At 46.9% G+C, this 19204-nt stretch overlaps 7 protein-coding genes across 7 annotated transcripts; 5 read left to right on the forward strand and 2 right to left on the reverse strand.

Annotated features, from left to right (window-relative positions):
- Positions 1-3: 3 nt before the first annotated feature.
- T069G_09349 (catalase domain-containing protein) lies at positions 4-1890 on the reverse strand (the record flags this gene model as incomplete). The annotated part of the gene is made up of 9 exons (XM_056176559.1): positions 4-68; positions 129-527; positions 592-676; positions 738-1025; positions 1081-1136; positions 1182-1540; positions 1595-1724; positions 1793-1826; positions 1888-1890. 9 exons carry the CDS (start codon positions 1888-1890, stop codon positions 4-6), a joined length of 1419 nt encoding a protein of 472 aa, XP_056025037.1.
- A 664-nt stretch (positions 1891-2554) lies between these two features.
- On the forward strand, positions 2555-4318 carry T069G_09350 (oxidoreductase molybdopterin binding domain-containing protein; the record flags this gene model as incomplete). The annotated part of the gene is made up of 2 exons (XM_056176560.1): positions 2555-2757; positions 2839-4318. The coding sequence occupies 2 exons, from the start codon at positions 2555-2557 to the stop codon at positions 4316-4318; spliced, it is 1683 nt and encodes a 560-aa protein (XP_056025038.1).
- A 1917-nt stretch (positions 4319-6235) lies between these two features.
- Positions 6236-6680, forward strand: T069G_09351 (tautomerase enzyme domain-containing protein; the record flags this gene model as incomplete). Its single annotated transcript, XM_056176561.1, has 2 exons — positions 6236-6361; positions 6414-6680. 2 exons carry the CDS (start codon positions 6236-6238, stop codon positions 6678-6680), a joined length of 393 nt encoding a protein of 130 aa, XP_056025039.1.
- Positions 6681-7194: 514 nt separating this feature from the next.
- T069G_09352 (beta-lactamase superfamily domain-containing protein) lies at positions 7195-9910 on the forward strand (the record flags this gene model as incomplete). The annotated part of the gene is made up of 6 exons (XM_056176562.1): positions 7195-7518; positions 7603-7997; positions 8380-8662; positions 8714-8919; positions 8989-9104; positions 9168-9910. The coding sequence occupies 6 exons, from the start codon at positions 7195-7197 to the stop codon at positions 9908-9910; spliced, it is 2067 nt and encodes a 688-aa protein (XP_056025040.1).
- A 2917-nt stretch (positions 9911-12827) lies between these two features.
- On the forward strand, positions 12828-13950 carry T069G_09353 (aldo/keto reductase family domain-containing protein; the record flags this gene model as incomplete). The annotated part of the gene is made up of 4 exons (XM_056176563.1): positions 12828-12932; positions 13007-13285; positions 13357-13636; positions 13703-13950. The coding sequence occupies 4 exons, from the start codon at positions 12828-12830 to the stop codon at positions 13948-13950; spliced, it is 912 nt and encodes a 303-aa protein (XP_056025041.1).
- A 179-nt stretch (positions 13951-14129) lies between these two features.
- T069G_09354 (transketolase, thiamine diphosphate binding domain-containing protein) lies at positions 14130-16342 on the reverse strand (the record flags this gene model as incomplete). The annotated part of the gene is made up of 3 exons (XM_056176564.1): positions 14130-14862; positions 14946-14976; positions 15049-16342. The coding sequence occupies 3 exons, from the start codon at positions 16340-16342 to the stop codon at positions 14130-14132; spliced, it is 2058 nt and encodes a 685-aa protein (XP_056025042.1).
- Positions 16343-17058: 716 nt separating this feature from the next.
- On the forward strand, positions 17059-18400 carry T069G_09355 (alcohol dehydrogenase groES-like domain-containing protein; the record flags this gene model as incomplete). The annotated part of the gene is made up of 5 exons (XM_056176565.1): positions 17059-17132; positions 17203-17330; positions 17385-17544; positions 17602-18112; positions 18191-18400. 5 exons carry the CDS (start codon positions 17059-17061, stop codon positions 18398-18400), a joined length of 1083 nt encoding a protein of 360 aa, XP_056025043.1.
- Positions 18401-19204: the final 804 nt, after the last annotated feature.

The following is a 19204-nucleotide window of genomic DNA, read 5'->3' on the forward strand; positions in this document are numbered from 1 at the left end:
GCACTATTTGCCCTTAAGTCCTTGCTCAAGGCAATCCTTCAAGGTCTTGTCGACACGTCCAAGGTAGTCTTCACAAGCGTCAGAATTGTGTAAGAATATAGATAAGGGTTATCATTCATATGACTTACCCAGCACTTCTTTCCTCAGGCTTGCCGGAATATCCACCAGCGTGGGAAGGATGTTATGAAGGAGCTGCTCCTTGCCGTTCTCTTCTTTGCAGATAATCTCCCAAAGCTTGCGAGCCTGCTCAAAGTCCTTGTCGGTAACCGACGTCGCAAAAGGCGTTACTTGTCCGTTCCATTTTTCTTGAAGCGGCACTTGAATCCTGGCGCTCTTGGAAACTGGACGGAGTTGTGAGAAGACGTAATCAGGATCACCCCCGTAGTTCCCGTTGATGGTTCCGGGACCATCCCGCACATATGGTGCGTACACCTTGTTAGTTGGCCTGTTGGGTGGGAGCTGGAAGTAGTTGGGGCCAACACGGTAGCGATGGGCGTCTGGGTAGCTGAACATGCGTGCTTGAAGGACTGAACAGTTATCTCTATTAGCCATGATACGGAATTCTCAAACGAGAGCGAAAAGAGTACATACCCGGATCTGCGGAGGGCCCGATGCCTGGGACCATGTTAGACGGCGAGAAGCAGGCCTGTTCGATGTCCTGGAAATAATTGCTCGGCTACGAAGACGTAACATCAGTATTCTGAGTATGGAGTAGTATATGCGTCACGGTCACGAACATTTTGATTCAAGGTCAAGCGGCCAACGCGACGCAGAGGATATTTCTCATATGGCCAAGTATAAGTGCAGTCGAAAATGTCAATGGGCGCCGACTTGACGTCTTCTGGTTTCATGACCTGGATGCACACCGACCAGGTTGGGTAATCGCCCTTCTCGATGGCTTTGAAGAGATCTTTGACATGGTAGTCTGGGTCTTCGCCAGCGAGGCGGACGGCGACCTTTGGATCCATATTCTTGATCCCATCGTCGGGCTTGAAGTGCCACTTGACATAGACGTAGCTTCCATCCTATAAATTGTTAATTTTTGAATGAGTGCCATATCAGATCAAAGACCTGACTCACAGATTTGTTTAAGGTGTAAGTGTGAACACTAAAGCCATTGATGTTCCTCAGGGAAGCTGGGATACCACGCGGTCCAAACAAGTGCATCAAAGCGTGAATACCCTCCGGGTTGTTTTTGTGAAAGTCCCAGAACATGGAGTTATCAGGAACATTGGTCTGCGGGTGTCTCTTGTGGCTTCGATTCATGGAAGGAAACTTGATCGGGTCCCGGATGAAGAAGACAGGAAGGTCATTGAAGACGAAATCCTGTACACCCTCCTCAGTATAAAACTTTGTTGCCCAACCTCGAACATCTCGAACTGTATCGCTGGATCCCTTTTCACCACCGACTGTGGAGATGCGAGTCAGAACCTTGGTTTTCTTTCCAATGCCAGTGAGAAAGTCTGCATCGGTCAAATCAGAGATGTCTTCGAGGACTTCAAACTCGCCAAAGGCACCAGCAGCCTTTGCGTGCACGCTCCTGTGAAAGAGAATGAGCCATGTGCTTGTGTTGTAGCAATGAAGCTTCTCCTACCGCTCTGGAATGCGTTCACGTGCAAAATGGGCGAGGATTTCGATAGTATAGGTATCGCTCAAGAGGACCAAGCCACCGTTGGTTTGTCCATAGCGGACTTGCTGCACTTGGCCTGGATTGGCTGGCTGGCCTAGAGATTCACAGTTAACATAAGATAAACAATTGGTAGTTAGAAGAATGCCCCAATTGGTCCCTTACCATTGGCCAAAGTGGCAGTTGGGTTAGAGGAAGACTTGAAATATTTAGCACAAAGTCCAGATATTGTCACAACAAGTGCGTAGGTTGCAGCTCACCATAGTGTTTGTCAATATTTCACTTCAATTGACCTTGCATCTAAGGATGGTCAACATCTTCAAAAATCCCATTGTACGACCGCCAGATATGCTGGCTTTTGTAATTTCATGCAGCACATTCTGTAACCCGTCATTCTCATATCGAAATTTCATCATCGCTGTCGATGAAGGTTGATGGCTGGCTGAGCTCCCCCGCATCGCTTCCCGCGTCTTCCAGCGACGGAATTGGTGACGAAACTAACAACGCAGAGTTCGACTAGTTTGCGAGCTGGCCTGCAGGTCTGACGCGAACCATGGATTTCACACCAATCCGGACGGGTGAAGAGCTGGGAGCTGGTTAAGCCACCGCATGCAGGAAAAGTATATCTTGAATTGCGCTCAAGGTGATTGGGCCGATCGTTCGGTTACATTCGCCATGACGTTCACTGGTAGATCGGTCGACTGTGAAGCTCCGGGTCATGGAAAGCTAATTGATAGCAGAAGCAATGGAGCTTGTTTCTGGGCGCACATTCTCGCTTTGGCTGGTGAATTAGGTATAAGATCGAGTTGTCGCTACTTGGCTGGCAGTGTGACGATTCTAACTCAAGCATAATTAATACACACTGCTCACTTGGGCCCCTTCTGAAAAAAAGTTGAAAAGATCGACGCCGTTATGCCTGATTTAGAAATGAAGACCACAAATCGACCAGATGAGTGGAAGATTGAGCAAGGACTTGCTGGAGCTGAGCTCCCGGTCCTTGACATGACCGGGCCCAAGAACGTGCCTCTGACTATTCAGACCTTTGGGCCCTTGAGCAAGAATGAAGAGGCTATCAAAGCCGTGGGTGACCCTGAGAAGCTCTTTACCAGAGAGCGCGAGGGATGGGTTGGGTAAGTCATCATAAACCGTAGCAGTGTGAATGAACCCCATGGTCTGGATGGCATCTGTACTGACTACATGTACCAACCAAGATTCGTCGAGTGGGAGAATTATCCTGACAAAAAGGCTGCCGCGCACAAGATTCTCACCTCGCAGACCTTTCCACCCAATCCAGAATTCCAACTTGGTCCCATTCCTGGAACCAACCCGGTTCTTCCGGGAACTCATTGGAAGATGTGGCATCATGCCGTTGGCGGTGAGCTGACGGATATTCCTGACGACTCATGGGCCACGGTCCTCAAGGAGAAGCATCCCGACATGCTCCATCTTTTGCAGTTCCCATACAATGGAGAGCCGCCTAAGCGCCTTGTAACTGACAAGGCGATTACTCCCAATTCACTTCATTTTGTGAGAAACCACGGAGGCATTCCGCTCATCGACAAGGACAAGTTCAGTTTCACCATGGATGGTCTTGTCGCAAAGCCTCGTGAATACACGCTGGACGACCTCATGGACGAGTCCAGGTTTCCGCGTATGGAGAAGACCATCACCATTCAGTGCTCCGGAACCCGCCGCATTGAGCAGATTCTCCTATACCCTGGCCAGGGTGACGAAGTGCCTCAAGCACCTTGGGCTGAGGGTGCTATTGGCACTGCGAAATATGTTGGTATCAGTCTCAAGAAGGTCATCAAAGAATGCGGAGGCTTAATCGATGGTGCCAAGCATTTGGAGTTCTACGGCGCCGACACCTATTTCAAGGATGACAAGGTTATGAACTACCTCGTCAGCGTTCCATGGTCCAAGGTGAAAGCAAACGAAGTCATGCTTGCGTGGGAGATGAATGGCGAGATTTTGCCTGCCATTCATGGATATCCTCTCCGTATTGTTGTGTTTGGATACATTGGAGCTAGGAGTGTCAAATGGCTCTACCGCATCAAGGCCATCAAGGAGCCCTCCCGAGCACCAGTCCAGAGCCAAGAGTACCTCTACTTCCCCCAACAGGTGGGAAAGCACAACTTCAAGTTGACGGATGGCATTCAGATTCAAGAAATGCCCGTCAGTTCTGCAATCATGTCGCCGTGGACTAAGCAAGTCGTCATCCACAACGGCAAGATCCGCTGCAAGGGCTGGGCTTATTCCGGCGGAGGTCGATGGCCTGAACGTGTCGAACTGTCGGCAGACGGTGGATTCAATTGGTACACTATACCGCTCGAAAATCTCTCCAAGAAGCGGAAGTGGACGTGGCGCACGTGGGAGTATGAACTTCCTTGCGACGTCGAGGGCTGGGTTGAGATTGTGTGCCGTTGTTGGGATAGTGCCTTGAACACCCAGCCGACTTTCATTCGCACAGCTTGGAATTGGGGCTTGCACGTTACGCATTCTTGTCACCGAATTTCGGTGTACAGCGTCAACAAGACCAGAAAAGCGACCCAAGATCGCCTCAAAGAGTTTGAACAGGCTGGCATTCCGTTTGGCCCTATCACTGTGCCGCTCGCATTCCCCTCGCAGAGTTGGGACGACTATGAGAAGTTTTGGAAGGAGCATGATCCTCGTGATGCCGAAGATGACTGAATGTTCCTTTTGTCTGACAATTACTTGTCTGAACGGGCTCAGATGAAAATGTAACACAAAAAAAAGTAGGAAATTTTGCTCAAGTCAACTCTACTATAAATAAAAATATCTTGGTGCTTATACCTGTTGCTCTCAGAATATCGTCTCATGATGAGTGCTTTCACTGTAAAGACTCAGAGCCACTCACAATTGAAGTTCTTCTCTTCTTCCCTTGTTATGGCTAATCGGACACTTGGCTAACTAACCCTGTTTTAACGTCAAAAATGAACCCGAATGTTCTTTCAACCAAATCCTTCCTCACAAAAGGCGTCGTTCTAAGCCATTCAAGATCATCTCGAACGCTTTGTTCGACACTATGACAATGGTTAACATATGATCGTATCATTACTTCCTAAAATGATCAATTAGTAGATGAAATTGTGAAACATACTCGGTAATTGCACCTATATACATCGCATCAATTTTCGGCCAGTGCTTAGGGTCGGTCTTCGCTTTGAGGGACTTCCGTACGTCTTCATCTCTAAATCGAAGAGTGCCACAGTCGGTATGGTGGACAATGGCTATTTCCTTGAGGCCCAAGACTTCGTCTAGAATGATGATATCTCTGAGGGCGTGCTGAACGCTGCCACCAGCATTCCGGTGGACAACAACTTCTACGAGTCAAATATTAATAGCCATTTCTTACTGTTGCATTCTCATTCTTACCACCAGGTTGAATATTGAAGAATCGCTCCGGTATACACCGGCGATCATTGCATGTAACTGAATCATTTCGATGTGGGTAAGTATACATGATATCAGCAGAAAATTTATTTCGGGCTTCGAGAAACAAATTGGGACCTTACTGATCAAAGATGGATTTTTTCCGTAGCCAGGTTCTGTGTGATACGGCGACGGCTTGTGATTCTCTGCTACTATTCTGGACATTTGTTAATATTTTCGTTTCGGTCGACGTATATGGTGAGCATACACACTTGTTACGCTCCAGTAAGTCTGCAATTGTTGGTGTCAACTCCATGGCGGAAAGGATGTCGAGAAGTCAATGGTGCTCAAGAATGAAAAACTTCCTGCCTGGAGATAATGCCATACGATAACTAAAAAATCCCCCCTTGACCAATACTTTATGAGAGCTCAATGATGCTTCTTCAAAAAGTCTCATTTGGTTGGACTGTGAGTCTCGTCTCGCATGGGGAGTATTACGCCGCTTTCTGACAAATTCTTCCGCCGAATATTAACTGCCGAATTATTAAGTGTCATTCTGGAATAAAGAGAAGCCAGGATTTATGATACTGAATCATTGGCTTACAAATGCCTTCCAAATTTACATAGAATTTTTGAGCTTTGTTCTGCCTTGTGATGATAAATCTACAGAGACATTGACTGAGACTACGTTTACAGTACGTGCAAGTGAGTTATAGGGCAATATAGCTCCAAAAAGGCTGACTAGCACTGAGCTAGAGTCCTGTAAGAGAGCATGAAAACAAGGGATCTACTGCCCCAAAGTGGAAAGGTGTCACTAGTAATAGTTTAGAATCGGGCGCTGCTCAGATCGGTAGTTTGTATCTGTACTGTGAAACAAGAGACGCAAGTTCTTTAGTATACTATAATGGGCAGTTGTAAACTTGACCACAACCAATATTAAATAATAGTTGTTCTATACTGCACTAAAAGGAAGAAGTTGCTTGGAATTTACAAATTTTCATGAGATGAAAAATGGGGTGGCCAGGTATGCTGCCGTAGAACGCCGTCATGATGTGTCGGTAAAATAGTCGAGAGAAGCTATCTTAGCGAAGCAAGCGGATGATATCAATGGAGGATAAATACTGCAGGTATCAACTTGAAATGAGTTACCAGTAATATCTCAGTATCTCAAAGTTAAACTACCTAAATCTCCGAACTATTACTATTTCATCGATTATGCCTTTTGTCAAGATTGACGTCATCAGGGGACGCAGAAGCCCCGAACAACTAAAGAAGATGGGAGATGTGATCCAACAAGTCCTCATCGATACATTTGCTGCTCCCGAAAGGGATAGGTACCAGGTTTGTAAATTGTACCTGAGCCTTTTACATGTGCAGTATTAATCTTTTGCAGATCTTCAGCCAGCACGAGCCATGGGAAGTCATCTGCTGGGATACTGGTCTTGGCTTTGAACGTACGGATGATATTGTCAGCATCCAAATTTCTGCGCAGGGAAGGAATCGCGATCAGAAGATAGCGATGTATGCAGCTTTGGGAGAGAGGCTGGAAAAGGAGTGTGGGCTAAAGGGCAATGATTTGCTCGTCTCCGTTACGCCCAATGCTAAAGAAGATTGGAGCTTTGGCTATGGACGGGCACAATTTCTTACTGGAGATCTCTGAGGAAGTTAGTCTGGATGTTGTAATCATTCCATAGTGGAAACCTGATGCGTATGGATAGGCTCAGGATTAGTTGCTATAGATTGTGCAGCCTTGTAGGGGGAAATGAAGAATAGGCTAGGTAGTTTTAAAATCTAGGTATCAGTCCGGCCAGTAGTGACACACAAAATCTGCCCACACGTCAGAATAATGCGGTTGACTAGTGTGTTAGAGTTAAACCATTCGTCACTCAATCAAGTGACCGGATTAAGAGCACTTCGCATTGAATTGGCGTAAGGTGGCGGACGGCTACGGGGCGGCTATACGTATGTAGCCCATATTCATATTAATAAACCAGAATCTTCCTGTTACTCTCTATAAAGAGGCGATGCCCGTCCAATTCATAGAGAAAAGAGCCAGAAACTTTGTCAGTCGCTATTAGCATAAATCATCTGCTCAACCTCTGACTGGAATTTGACGAGTCATTGAGAATAAGCTCCCGTACTTTCGACCTTCCACCAAAGTGAAGATTGCTAAGATGGCCATCACAAAGCTCAACTCTTCAGTTCGCGTGACCCATGTTGGCACGGCAACTGCTGTCATTGAGCTCGACAACCTCACTATCCTCACCGACCCGTACTTCTCTCCGGAGGGCACCGAGTGGATTGGCAAATCAGGCGCTAAACTGGTCAATTCATACCAGCCGCCCCTTGGCCTCGAAGATCTGCCATCAATTGATCTCATTCTTCTGAGCCATGAAGACCACAAAGACAATCTAGACGATTTGGGCCGTCAACTTCTCAATGGGCGGCACGTCTTTACCACCACTGATGGAGCACGAAACCTTGCTCCACGAAAAGCAGTGCGTGGGATGAAGCCATGGGAAACGGCGAGCCTCCAGATCGGCGGCGGGCCGCGGTATGAAATTACAGCAACGCCTTGTCAGCATCTCCCCGGCGGCGAGTGCCTTGGATTTATCGTCAGCGCAGAGCATTTTGGTACATCAAACGGGAAGCCAAATGCCATATACTTCTCTGGCGACACTGTCTATATAGACGAGCTTGCCAAGATTAAAGACCGGTTTCACGTTTCTGTTGCCCTATTTAGTCTCGGCAAGGCCATGGTTCCTAAACCTGGGGGCGGTATGCTTCAAATCACGATGGATAGTAAGCAAGCCGTGCAGCTCATGCGCGATATTGAGCCAGATATTGTTATTCCGTTGCATTTCGAGGGATGGAGCTTGTTTAAAGAGGGGAAAAGCGAAATAGAAGAGGTGGTAAAGGAAGAGGGGTTTGAAGACAAGTTTAAGTTTCTCGCCCCGGGAGTTAATACCAAAATTTTGTAAGATTGGTAAGGTTTAGAATAGATCTTTCTCATAGTATAGATGTGATAATAGAATTTAGAGAAATAAAAGTGATTTTTTTGCATGTAAATGTTTATTTCATCTGCTATGAATGGTACAACGGGCTTTTCGCTTCACGGTGCGTAGAGTTGCCTATTTCGGTAGGGCTTATTCATCACACACAACAGAACAGACCCCGTATTACTCGCTCTCATTTACCATGTCCATCAAGAAATATTGAGATCAAAGCAGTAACTTTGCAAATGAGGCTGACAGGCTCTCTTCTCAAATGGCATCTCCGCTATTCTCTCCGAGGAGCACGTTAGACGGCCAGGGCCGATCTAGTGGTGCAGATGAAGACTCACGAGATACTGAATACAGGGTTTCCATTGAAGAGTTCTCAACTCCCTCAACGGGCTGGCAGCTCGACGACTTCGTGCTCGACCCAGGCTATGTTGCATCCCGGGAAGAATTGCGCTGGTTGATGCTAAACACTGCGCAAACTGCACCACCATCTCCGGTTCACGGCGACAGCTTCATATCTGGGTTGGACACACATAGTGGCGAAGATCGGTCGTCAGCACAGCACACAACCTCACACCTCCTATCACAAGGCAGGCGAATCGAATACCTCAAGAACTACATAAGTCAAGTTGCGCCATGGGTAAGCTCGCCCATAAATCCCATATCTGAACTTGTATTGATTCGGGAGTAGCTCGATATGTTTGATAGCTCTCGTGCTTTTGGGATGCAAGTACCTCTTCTCGCGCAGACTTCTCCCGCTCTATTATGTGCAATCTTGGCCATATCAGCGCGACAGAAGGAGAGAAAAGATGCTTCCGATGGAAAATCGACTCCTCAGAAGAGCTTCGATAGCCTGGAGCTGTATCAAGAAGCAATCCGGCTGCTGACGCCTCTTCTGCAGGCTCATGACCAAGCAGTAATTCCCATATGTGTAATACTTTGCTGCCTTGAAATGATGTCTGCCAGTGCAAGAGATTGGCGCCGCCATTTAGAAGGATGCGCTGCTCTTTTCGATGCATTCGAAGTCCATGGATTCTGTGGCGGATTGCTTCAAGCGGTCTTTTGGTGTCACGCAAGGATGGGTACGTTCGTTTTCTTTTGCGCTTTCTATTTCACTAATAATCTCATTGAGTATCTGAATTTAGATTTATGCGGAGCTTTAATATCGGACGGCACGCAGAGCACCATGATCCCTCCTATTGCTTGGCTACCTCCAGGCACAGACGAGTCAAATGTTCGTCAGACTTTCAAGAATATACAAAGTCCGGATATGCACGCCAACTATGCAGTCTATCTCTGTGCCAAAGCTTGCGAACTTGTTTCAGACCGCACTCATCATGACGAATTGGGTGCTCCCAACGGATGTACCGCCGAAGTATTTACATCACGCTGGACCAGATTATGGGACGATCTACAGGCCTGGATAGACGATCGTCCCAATGAGCTGGTTCCGTTACAGATTATAGAATCGAAACCCTTCCCCCAGATATTGTATCTCCACTGGGCAGCTATTTCATCCAATCAGTTATATCACACTGCTTGTATTTTGATGCTCGGATCGATGCCCAGGAGACACAGCCATGTACCTGGTTTGACGGGGTCATCTATCTGGCATGCGAAGCGCATTTGCGGAATCTCTCTGACAAATCCTCATCAAGGATGTCTAAATAATGCGATCCAGCCACTGTGGTTGGCAGGTAGACTGCTTAGCCATGAGTCAGAGCATACGATACTCGTGGATCTGATTCGTGACATTGAGTCTACTACAGGATGGGGAACCTGTTGGAGAATTCCTGATCTAGGAGCGGCATGGGGGTATTCTGTCCGGAAGTCTTCTCGTTCGAAGAATGTTCCCCTTGGACAGCGGCAAAACACCCAAACCGGATGAAGCTGTATGTGCTACTGAAAGAGTACCAGTCTGTTCTCATCCGAGAAGCTCCGAAGTGCGCCAATCTTGATTCAGCCGCTCAATAAAGCCATCAGTACACCAACCTAAACTGTTTATGTGCTTAAATCCCAGCAGTATTTCTCTTTGCTGACTTTCATGCGTCATTCTCTGGGCAGCCAGATAGAAAGATGTGAGGAGACATGGGTCCCAACATTCGCATCGATTATTGTTGATGGCGATACCACATATCCTTTGCGCATGCCACAACTGCGATAATGATGATGAACGACGCTGATCAAGCTGCAGTGTCCTCGGCTTATGATCTAGCATCAGCATCATTGCGGTGTGATATAGCTGATTCGCAAATGTCGCTGCACCGCTGGTGAAGTATATGATTGGAAATGAGAATTCGTCGTTGCTGATTTCGATAACGGGACGGAATGTAGAGGGTCTGTTTGTATACCAATCATTAAGATTGTCAACAATAGACTTCCAACGAACCGCTCGGGGTTTTGTTGGTTCGGCACTGAGACTTCTTGCTACTTCTTCATCTCCAAATGCGAAGTCGAGCACTTCGGTACATATAAGAAGAGGTTCGTGGGCGAAATGGAGGCTGATGTGCCTAGATTTGCGTCCCTTACTGAGGGAGCTCTCAATTTGATTCCTTAAGAGACTGCTATTGATGGTAGAGGTGGTTGCTTTTAGCAAAGCAATAGAGACACCTACGACTATCAACAAATTTATCCACGCGCAAGCAAGGGTCTCACTCACTAAATCTCGCAAGTAACCATAACATCCGCTCGTTCAGTACTCGGAGTGGACTATTCTCTGTCATCTGTGTATAGACGATGTGCAGAAAATTGTTCCTTGCCAGTGCATTATTCCATGATTTAGGAGGGTCGACAAGGAAGCCTTCTGCGGCTGTTAACACTGACCAGAGCTTGACTTCCCACATCTTTGCATGCTCAAGATGATACTCAATAGGATATACGGGATGAATCAAATCACTCGTTGGACTGTTGTTTGATGCCGAGGAGTAAGTAGTAGCTGAATATGAAGTAGCGCATAACTTTAAGAGTGCATCGAATAGCATTTCGGATCTCATTGCAAGATGCGGAATAACTAGACCAAAAGTCTGTCCCATATCACACATATCGAGCTTAGGATCAGAGTGTTATTAGAATTTTGCTGTAAATGGTAAATGAAAGAGTCCTTTCTTACCCATGGCGCAATCTTATATCTGTAATGCCTCAGAAGCTCAATCGTTCGTCCCAGAGAGAGTTGATTTGCGACTTGGGCGCTGATCGGCCCAAGATCATCGATGCTCTTCAGTATTGATGGTGGAGATGACACATTGATCTCTTCGATATTCCCAAGAACTGGAGCTACAGGTGTAGGCGTATCCACATCCACATCTGGGTCTCCCGTTCCAAGAGTCATCAGTACATCTAGAGCAATCTCGTAACTGTCTCCATGTCTTATTCCTATATCTCGATCTTGATTGACTCCACTGAGATGTGGTGTGGCCTCATTTTGTGCTTGCGCATCTTGCTCTTTTTCGAAATTTCCACCGTAATCGTGATACAAGTTATCCGAACCTAGGTAAAGACTTTGTTGTTCCCCAACAGACGTGCCTGGAGTCGCCACCGGGCCGTTATTCGAAGGTGAATCATTATATGCATCATTGCTTTCTCTTTCGGCTGAAAGAGGAGATGGGATGGAAATTTGACTCTCTTCATTTCGACTGGTTTCTTTCTGCTTGGGAGACCTATTATCTACAAACTATTTGGTATTTTCGTTAGTATGGAAGTGTAGAAAGGGAGCAGAGGAGTCACTAACCTGAACTTTGGAGTATTTTGGAGGACCACTCAGCTTTCTCGGCGAAGGATCATTTCGAGTGTTAGAAGAAAGAGTGAAAGCGTTCTTCTGCAAAAATGAGAGGCGCGGGCCATAGACGCATTCTGCCTCGGCATCGATACAACGTTGGCAGCGAGGCTTATGCTCATCACCTATTGTTGAGTCAGAAACAGGGATCGATTATTCAGGCATACAGATATTCAAAGATAGTAATTGCAAGCGCGCAGATGAAAGTGGAACCTTGAGTGGTGAAAGATATGTGCTATGAAGATCCATAGAGCTCAACATCTGATGTTTCTTATCTTACATTTTCGCCGCCGAGTGCGACACCTCAAACAACCCGTTCTCGCTCGTTTCTTCTGTACGCGATTGGGGCTTTCAGTTTCTTGATGCGCCATGACATGTTGCAAGAAGCTTGCCAAAGTAGTTTCGGGCAAATTTCTCGATCTCACGCGGCGGATAGCTTGAGGAGCTCAGTATGGCCCGTAAGGTGGTATGGGCTTTGACACAGCACTGATGATTGCTTCCAAACCGAAGTGGTTTCTTTTCCCTATTTCAGTAGACTTAGGCACAGCTTCGGCTAATTCAATACTGCTATAAGCCGTCATCACCAGGGCGTCACTGGCTAAATGGTCTCAACGCTACCAGACGCTATTGATTGACTAAACTGGATGCAACCCACATACGATGCCATGCGATGCGAAGGCCGACAAGTTTTTGAGCGTAGATGGGATCGAAGCAGTTTAAAAGAGAAATTGAATGGCTCTTCATAGTTTGCAAGGTTGACGCTGAAGAAAAGGCAATTCGAAACACCCGAATTCTGTTTAGACGCCACATCAGTGATGCGATGAATCAGCTAACGCGGCAGACGTTCCGGTTTCTATGTCGGAATCGGGTGGTGGCTATACATACCTGAAATGGCAACCCGAGAGAATCAGAAACTACATGAAGTATGCAGCTATACAGCCCTCGAATACAAGCCTACAAGTTATTTCATATCGCTTTCTTAGAGAACTCCAACTTTTGAGCTACAAACAAAGTAATAAAGCAAACTAGCAAAATGGGAAAAACCACCGTGACGCTGGCCTCTGGCCGTGAGATGCCTCTCGTTGGGTTCGGACTCTGGAAAGTTCCCAGAGAAACAGCGGCAGAGACAGTATACAATGTAAGTAATATTTGTGTCTATATGCAGGAAAAGACATACGAGCTGTGACTCACGCCATTTATTTCTCTCAATAGGCAATCAAAGCCGGGTATCGTCTCTTTGATGGCGCCTATGACTATCAGAACGAGAAGGAGGCTGGAGAAGGTATTCGCCGAGCTATCGATGAGCGATTGGTTGAGCGTGAAGACGTATTCATCACCACAAAGCTGTGGAATAACTATCACCGAAAAGAGCATGCGTTAGCCATGGCAAAAAAGCAGAATGAAGCATGGGGTCTGGGGTACATTGACCTGTATCTCATTCACTTCCCCTGTGCATTGGAGTATATTGATCCTGCCGTTCGGCAGTTTCCTGTGAGTTTTTTCTTCTTAAATTACCGACCTTTTGAGAACACCTATTAACCTCTAGTGTGTTAATAATGCAGGCATGGTGGATGGACGAAGCAGGAACAATATCTTTGGACAAGGTCGCAATTCGCGAGACTTGGGAGGCCCTCGAAACGGTAGTTGATCAGGGCATCGCACGCAGCATTGGCGTTTCAAATTTCCAAGCGCAGGCCATCTATGACATACTCTCCTACGCACGCCATCCTATCTCATCGCTACAAATCGAACACCATCCGTACCTAGTGCAGTCAGACCTGGTTACCATGGCTCAGGAGAACGGCATTGTTGTAACAGCGTACTCTAGCTTTGGACCACAAAGTTTCTTGGAGCTACCTCCAGCTTTCTCCAAAAGAGCTAAAGTGACAGCACTCCTCTTCGATACAGAGCCAGTGAAGAAGGCAGCTGAGAAATACCGTGTTACTCCTGCGCAAGTTCTACTGCGATGGGCAACTCAGAGAAATGTCGCTGTTATACCAAAATCCAACAATCGTGAGAGACTGGGGCAGAACCTGCAAGTCACGGAGTTTGATATGACAAAAGACGAATTGGAGGATATTTCAGCCCTTGATCAAGGATTGCGATTCAATGATCCGGGGTTCTATCTGACGCAGCCTATTCGTATTTTTGCGTAAGATACTTTATATGTATTATCTAGAATATGCTGTACACTCTGATTTTACAAACAAATAATTTCACGAAATCAGCAAATTTATTGTTTAGTGGCAGATTGCCCAATGATAAAAGCTGGATTCAAATAAGCTATTCAAATGTTGTATTTGGTTCTATCCGATTGTCAATAAAGCTATAGGCCCTACAAGTCGAGAAACTCTCGCCTCAAAATTTCATCTTGACTAATTCTCATCAGATAATCTGATACCTTAGACACAATGCTATCAACATCGAAGCCAAAATACTTGTACGCCTCAGGACCTGGGAGACTGTGTCCGAATCGTCTCACACTTATACTTGCGTCCGCATATCTTTCCCAACCATTAGGTGCATATGGCTCCACCACAACTGCTGGGATATTGCGATGTCTTCGCAATGTATTTCTCTTGTAATCCAAAGATTGGCCCTCAAACAACCTCTGGCATGGGAAACTGACTACTCTGCATCGAATGCCCTTTATCTCTCGCAGCACAACAGCGGTGTCTATGACGTGCGACAATTCTGCGCCCACACCAATGAGTGTGAGTTGCGCATCGTCGTCTTCTTGAATCACATAGGCGCCCTTTGCAACGCCATCTCGGCGTGTCTGCTTGAGCTGTGGCACTTTGTGTCGTGACGTTGAAATGATTGAAGACGCATCCTGGACTTCGATGGCGGCAATCCAGGCACCGGCTGTTTCTTCACTATCTGCAGGGCGGATATACAGCAAATTTGGCATGGCTCGAAAGAGTGCCGCCAACTCAATGGGTTGGTGAGTTGGGCCGTCTTCTCCCATTCCGATGGTATCGTGAGTCGCTGCGTGGATTACCTTGAGCCGTTGTAAAGCACCCATTCGTACAGCTGGTGCCGCATATAGATAGAACATGAAGAACGAACTGGTAATTGGGATAAAAGTACCAGGAGCAAAAGCTGCCATGCCGTTTGAGATGGCACACATGGCGTGCTCTCGTACTCATACCGACCGGCGTAAGAACCGTTGATCCCGCAAGCTGTCCGAAGATCAGGCTACATATGGCGTTAATCGATGGTTCAAAAAATGCATATTTCTCTTGGTATCTCACTTACGTGTTGAAAATCTTGTTTACCGTCCCACGCCATATGCACAGATGGTGAGAGATCCGCCGTGCCTACCATAAAAGAATTGATCTCCTTGGCAAGAGGGTTGATCATCAAGCCAGACGATGCCCGTGTCGCCAGTGGCTTGTCAGAAAAGTTGTCAGGGCTGGGTATCAGAGTCTTCCAGTCAGATGGAAGCTTTCCACTCCGACGTCGTTGGAACTCCTCGGCAAGTAGAGGATGAGCATCTGCATATTTTCCCACAAGATCATTCCACTGTGATACATTCTGCTCTCCGCGGCTGGGTAGATCCGAAAAGAATTGGCGGACTTGGTCTCCAACGACAAAGTACTCGTCATCGTTGAAGCCATATGATCGCTTCATCCGCTTGACATCGTCGGCACCAAAAGCAGCTCCATGAGCTTCTGCTTGTCCGGCAACAGATGAGTCTAATCCTATGATTGTTCTGACGTTGATAAATGTTGGTTTGTCTGCCGAGGCTCGTGCCTTTTCTAATGCGGCCACAATGCCGTCTACATCGTAGCACCCATCTTTGACATCTATCACATCCCAGCCGCACGCCATCATTTTAGCGTTGACATCTTCGGTGTTGGTCAGATCGACTGAACCATCACAGGTGATTTGGTTGTTATCATATATGATTGTCAGATTGTTTAGTTTGAGATGACCGGCGAAGGAGATGGCCTCTAGTGCCACACCCTCTTGCAGGCAAGCATCGCCAATCATGCACCATGTGTGATTCGATACAACATCAAATCCGGGTCGATTATACGTTGCCGCAAGATTCTTTGTCGCCATCGCGAGGCCAACGGCATTGGCGACTCCTTGCCCCAAAGGTCCCGTTGTTACCTCAATACCTTCAATCTCGATTTCTGGATGGCCGGGACAGATGGAGTCCCAGCGCTTTGAGTGATATGACTTGAGTTGATCCATTGTCATATCGCGATATCCCGTCAAATGCAGAAAAGTGTATTGAAAGAGGCAGGTGTGACCATTTGAGAGCACAAATCGGTCCCTGTTGAAAAATTCTGGTTGAAGCGGCGCGTATCTCATCACGTACTTCCAGAGAGCAATTCCGATGGCAGCCATACCAATGGCGCCGCCTGGATGGCCACCATTGAACTGCTGACAGAGGTCGCTGATGAGCAGTCGAAAGGTTTTGAGAACCAACTCATGCTCTTTGTTTCGCTGAGATTTAATCCCAGAATCTTCTTTTAAGCTAGTTGATACAAAATTTGTCGTTTGTATTTTCTCGGGAGATAGGATTCCAGGAGCCATTTTTCCTGACGTTGGGCAAGATGAAGCAAATGTAATTTCTTCCACGGTGAGAAATGCTGTAGTGCGATGGAGATGATAGGGCACCCCGGAGAGTCAGAATGAGCGCCGCTACGAAGAAGGAGAAGGAGAAACTTGAACGAGCCACATTATTACTTTTACAATCCTCCAAATCTATAATTGCCAGAAAGCCAGTAGATGGTACTGCGTCCACTTTGAGGAATCCGGTGAGATTCCGGGGATGGGAGGATTGCCTAAAAAGGAAACTTTAGCCACCCTCCGTCTGGAGAGCTTGAAGCCCAACAATTGGGCTCCTCCGGGAATTCTACAAGGTGTCTTGCGAACAAAGATTTCTACACAAAATTCTTGCCGTAAACAAAATAATTATTTTTACGAAGTTTTACTCAGATACTCTGCCCGCCAATCTCTCCGACTCGGATACACTGCACGCCAGCTCCCAATTCAGATCAGGCAACCTACATACTTACGCTGAACCTAGAACCGCCGCCATATTATCGACCTTTCATTCTTTACTATTTTGTTGGCTTCAATCATTCAAAACTATGGCCCCAGCAATTATTTCGAATGGCGATTCTCCCGAAATATCAGCCACGACAGGGTTAAAGGATGTAGCAGCCACAGCTCTGAATGGCGGAAGCATTATCCGTACTTCACGGCCAAATCCATCACTACAAGCAACAGCCGACCATAAGTTGAAGATGGTTGAAGCTCCGGTTTTAGGACCAAAGCGTGGAGAAGTGCTGTTGCATATCAAGGCCACTGGCATCTGTGGGTGAGTAACGATAGCGGCAAAGAAATAGACTCTGAGAAATACTGATGGACTCATTCATATTCATTTAAAGATCGGATGTCCATTTCTGGAAATCCGGGCGGATAGGCTCGTTGGTCTTTGAAGGAGATTGCATTTTGGGACACGAAGCTGCTGGAGTTGTGCTCAAGTGCGGAGAAGGTGTAACGAGCCTCGTACCAGGTGAGTGATCAAAAGGCGTCTCGCACGACGGCTAGTGTTAAATGACAAAATCAGGCGACAGAGTGGCCATAGAGCCGGGTGTTCCTTGTGGAGACTGCTTTCTCTGCTTAGACGGCAAGTATAATCTCTGCGAAGACGTCAAATTCTCCGGCGTCTATCCCTACGCGGGTACGATTCAGCGATACAAAATACACCCAGCCAAATGGCTTCACAAGTAAGCATCCAACCAAGAGTCGAGTGATTGCAGTCAATGGCTCACATTTCGCTACAGGCTCCCGTCCAACATATCGTTTGCTGAGGGCGCCCTCCTTGAGCCTTTGAGCGTTGTTCTGCACGGCATCCGCACTGCTGGTCTCAACCTTGGTTGTGGCACCGTTATCTGCGGTGCCGGACCAATTGGGCTGATTGCTCTGGCCGCCGCAAGAGCATCTGGCGCACATCCGATCGTGATAACAGACATCGAGCCAAAGAGACTCCAATTTGCTCGAGAATTTGTTCCATCATGTCGAACCTACCAAGTAGATCCTTCTCTAAGCGCTGAAGAGAATGCACGCGGAATCCGGCGGCTGTTTCGGCATGCCGATGCCGATATATCACAAGACATTGTCGAAGACCTTCACCAAGAGTACTATGCGCCGCGAACAATTCTTGAGTGCACAGGTGTGGAAAGCAGCGTGTGTACAGCAGCATTTACAGTCAGACGGGGCGGTACCATCTGCGTCATTGGAGTCGGTAAATCGATCATGAACAACTTGCCTTTTATGCATATTTCTCTAGCTGAGGTATGTAACACTACAATTCGCTTATGTGAAGGTTATGCCAGGATCGGCTTGCTAACAACATTGATGAAATACGTATAGATTGAGCTCAAGTTTATTAACCGGTATCGAGATACATGGCCGGCGGGTATTGCGTGCCTCAGTGGAGGAATTCTCGACTTGAAGCCTCTAGTCACTCACGTTTATCCTCTTGAGGATGCCATGGATGCTCTACATCTGGCAGCCGACCCCAGAAATGGAAGCATCAAGATTCAGATTGTAGACGAAGCCAGCGAGAATGCGATAGAATAGAGTGTGTGGGCGTGGATTATGAATAGACTAACAGTATGGACGGATACATGCTTCAGACTCTGGTAATACCATACCAGTGTTGCTAAAATAGAACTAGATGCGTGTATACATGCTCTTCTATAGGATATAAGTGCAGCCTACTGCGTAACTATTTACATGTATGAAGCAGTGGCTTAGGCTTACCGAGTACATTCAGCCGTCTCGCTTCTAGTCTTTCAGCTGCTTCGCGGGCCTCCCACATGTTACCCTGCATGAAAGCTGAATAGGCCAGTCGGATTAAACGAGGTTGATGGCACAGCGGCTCAGAGCTATGACGACGGCGCTTTAACTACAACATACCGTTCATTTTGCAAATGGCCCGAGCAGTTCTGAGAAGTCTTCTTTTCTGCTGATGATTAAATTTGATAATTAAGCCAGGCTTGATTAAGATTTCCGCCGTTGTAAGATCTGTTATCGCTATGACCGCATGGCGCTGTGACATTGCATCAATACATACATGTATGCTGACATTATGCGGAGGGGCCATCATCTAAATCTAATATGTATTCCTCCGTCTATTGACTACCGTGCTCGTATATGTAGGCTTTGCTCCGCTCAGGTAACACAAGCATTGCATTGTTTGCTCTAGCAAAATGGGCGAGGCTGTGGCTTTGAGTTGCTCACCGTGGATGAATCTAGCACAACTTGCATATGCAACTGCATGCGGGACGCATCATTAGTATTGGAATCCTCCCAGGCGAGACCCTTTCTGTGCCAATGTGCTTCTCAAGTAAGTAAGTAAGGGATATCATGCAGGGTTTATAG

Source organism: Trichoderma breve, chromosome 6 (assembly GCF_028502605.1).
Source record: "Trichoderma breve strain T069 chromosome 6, whole genome shotgun sequence".
In the NCBI taxonomy this organism is placed as follows: Eukaryota; Fungi; Ascomycota; class Sordariomycetes; order Hypocreales; family Hypocreaceae; genus Trichoderma; species Trichoderma breve.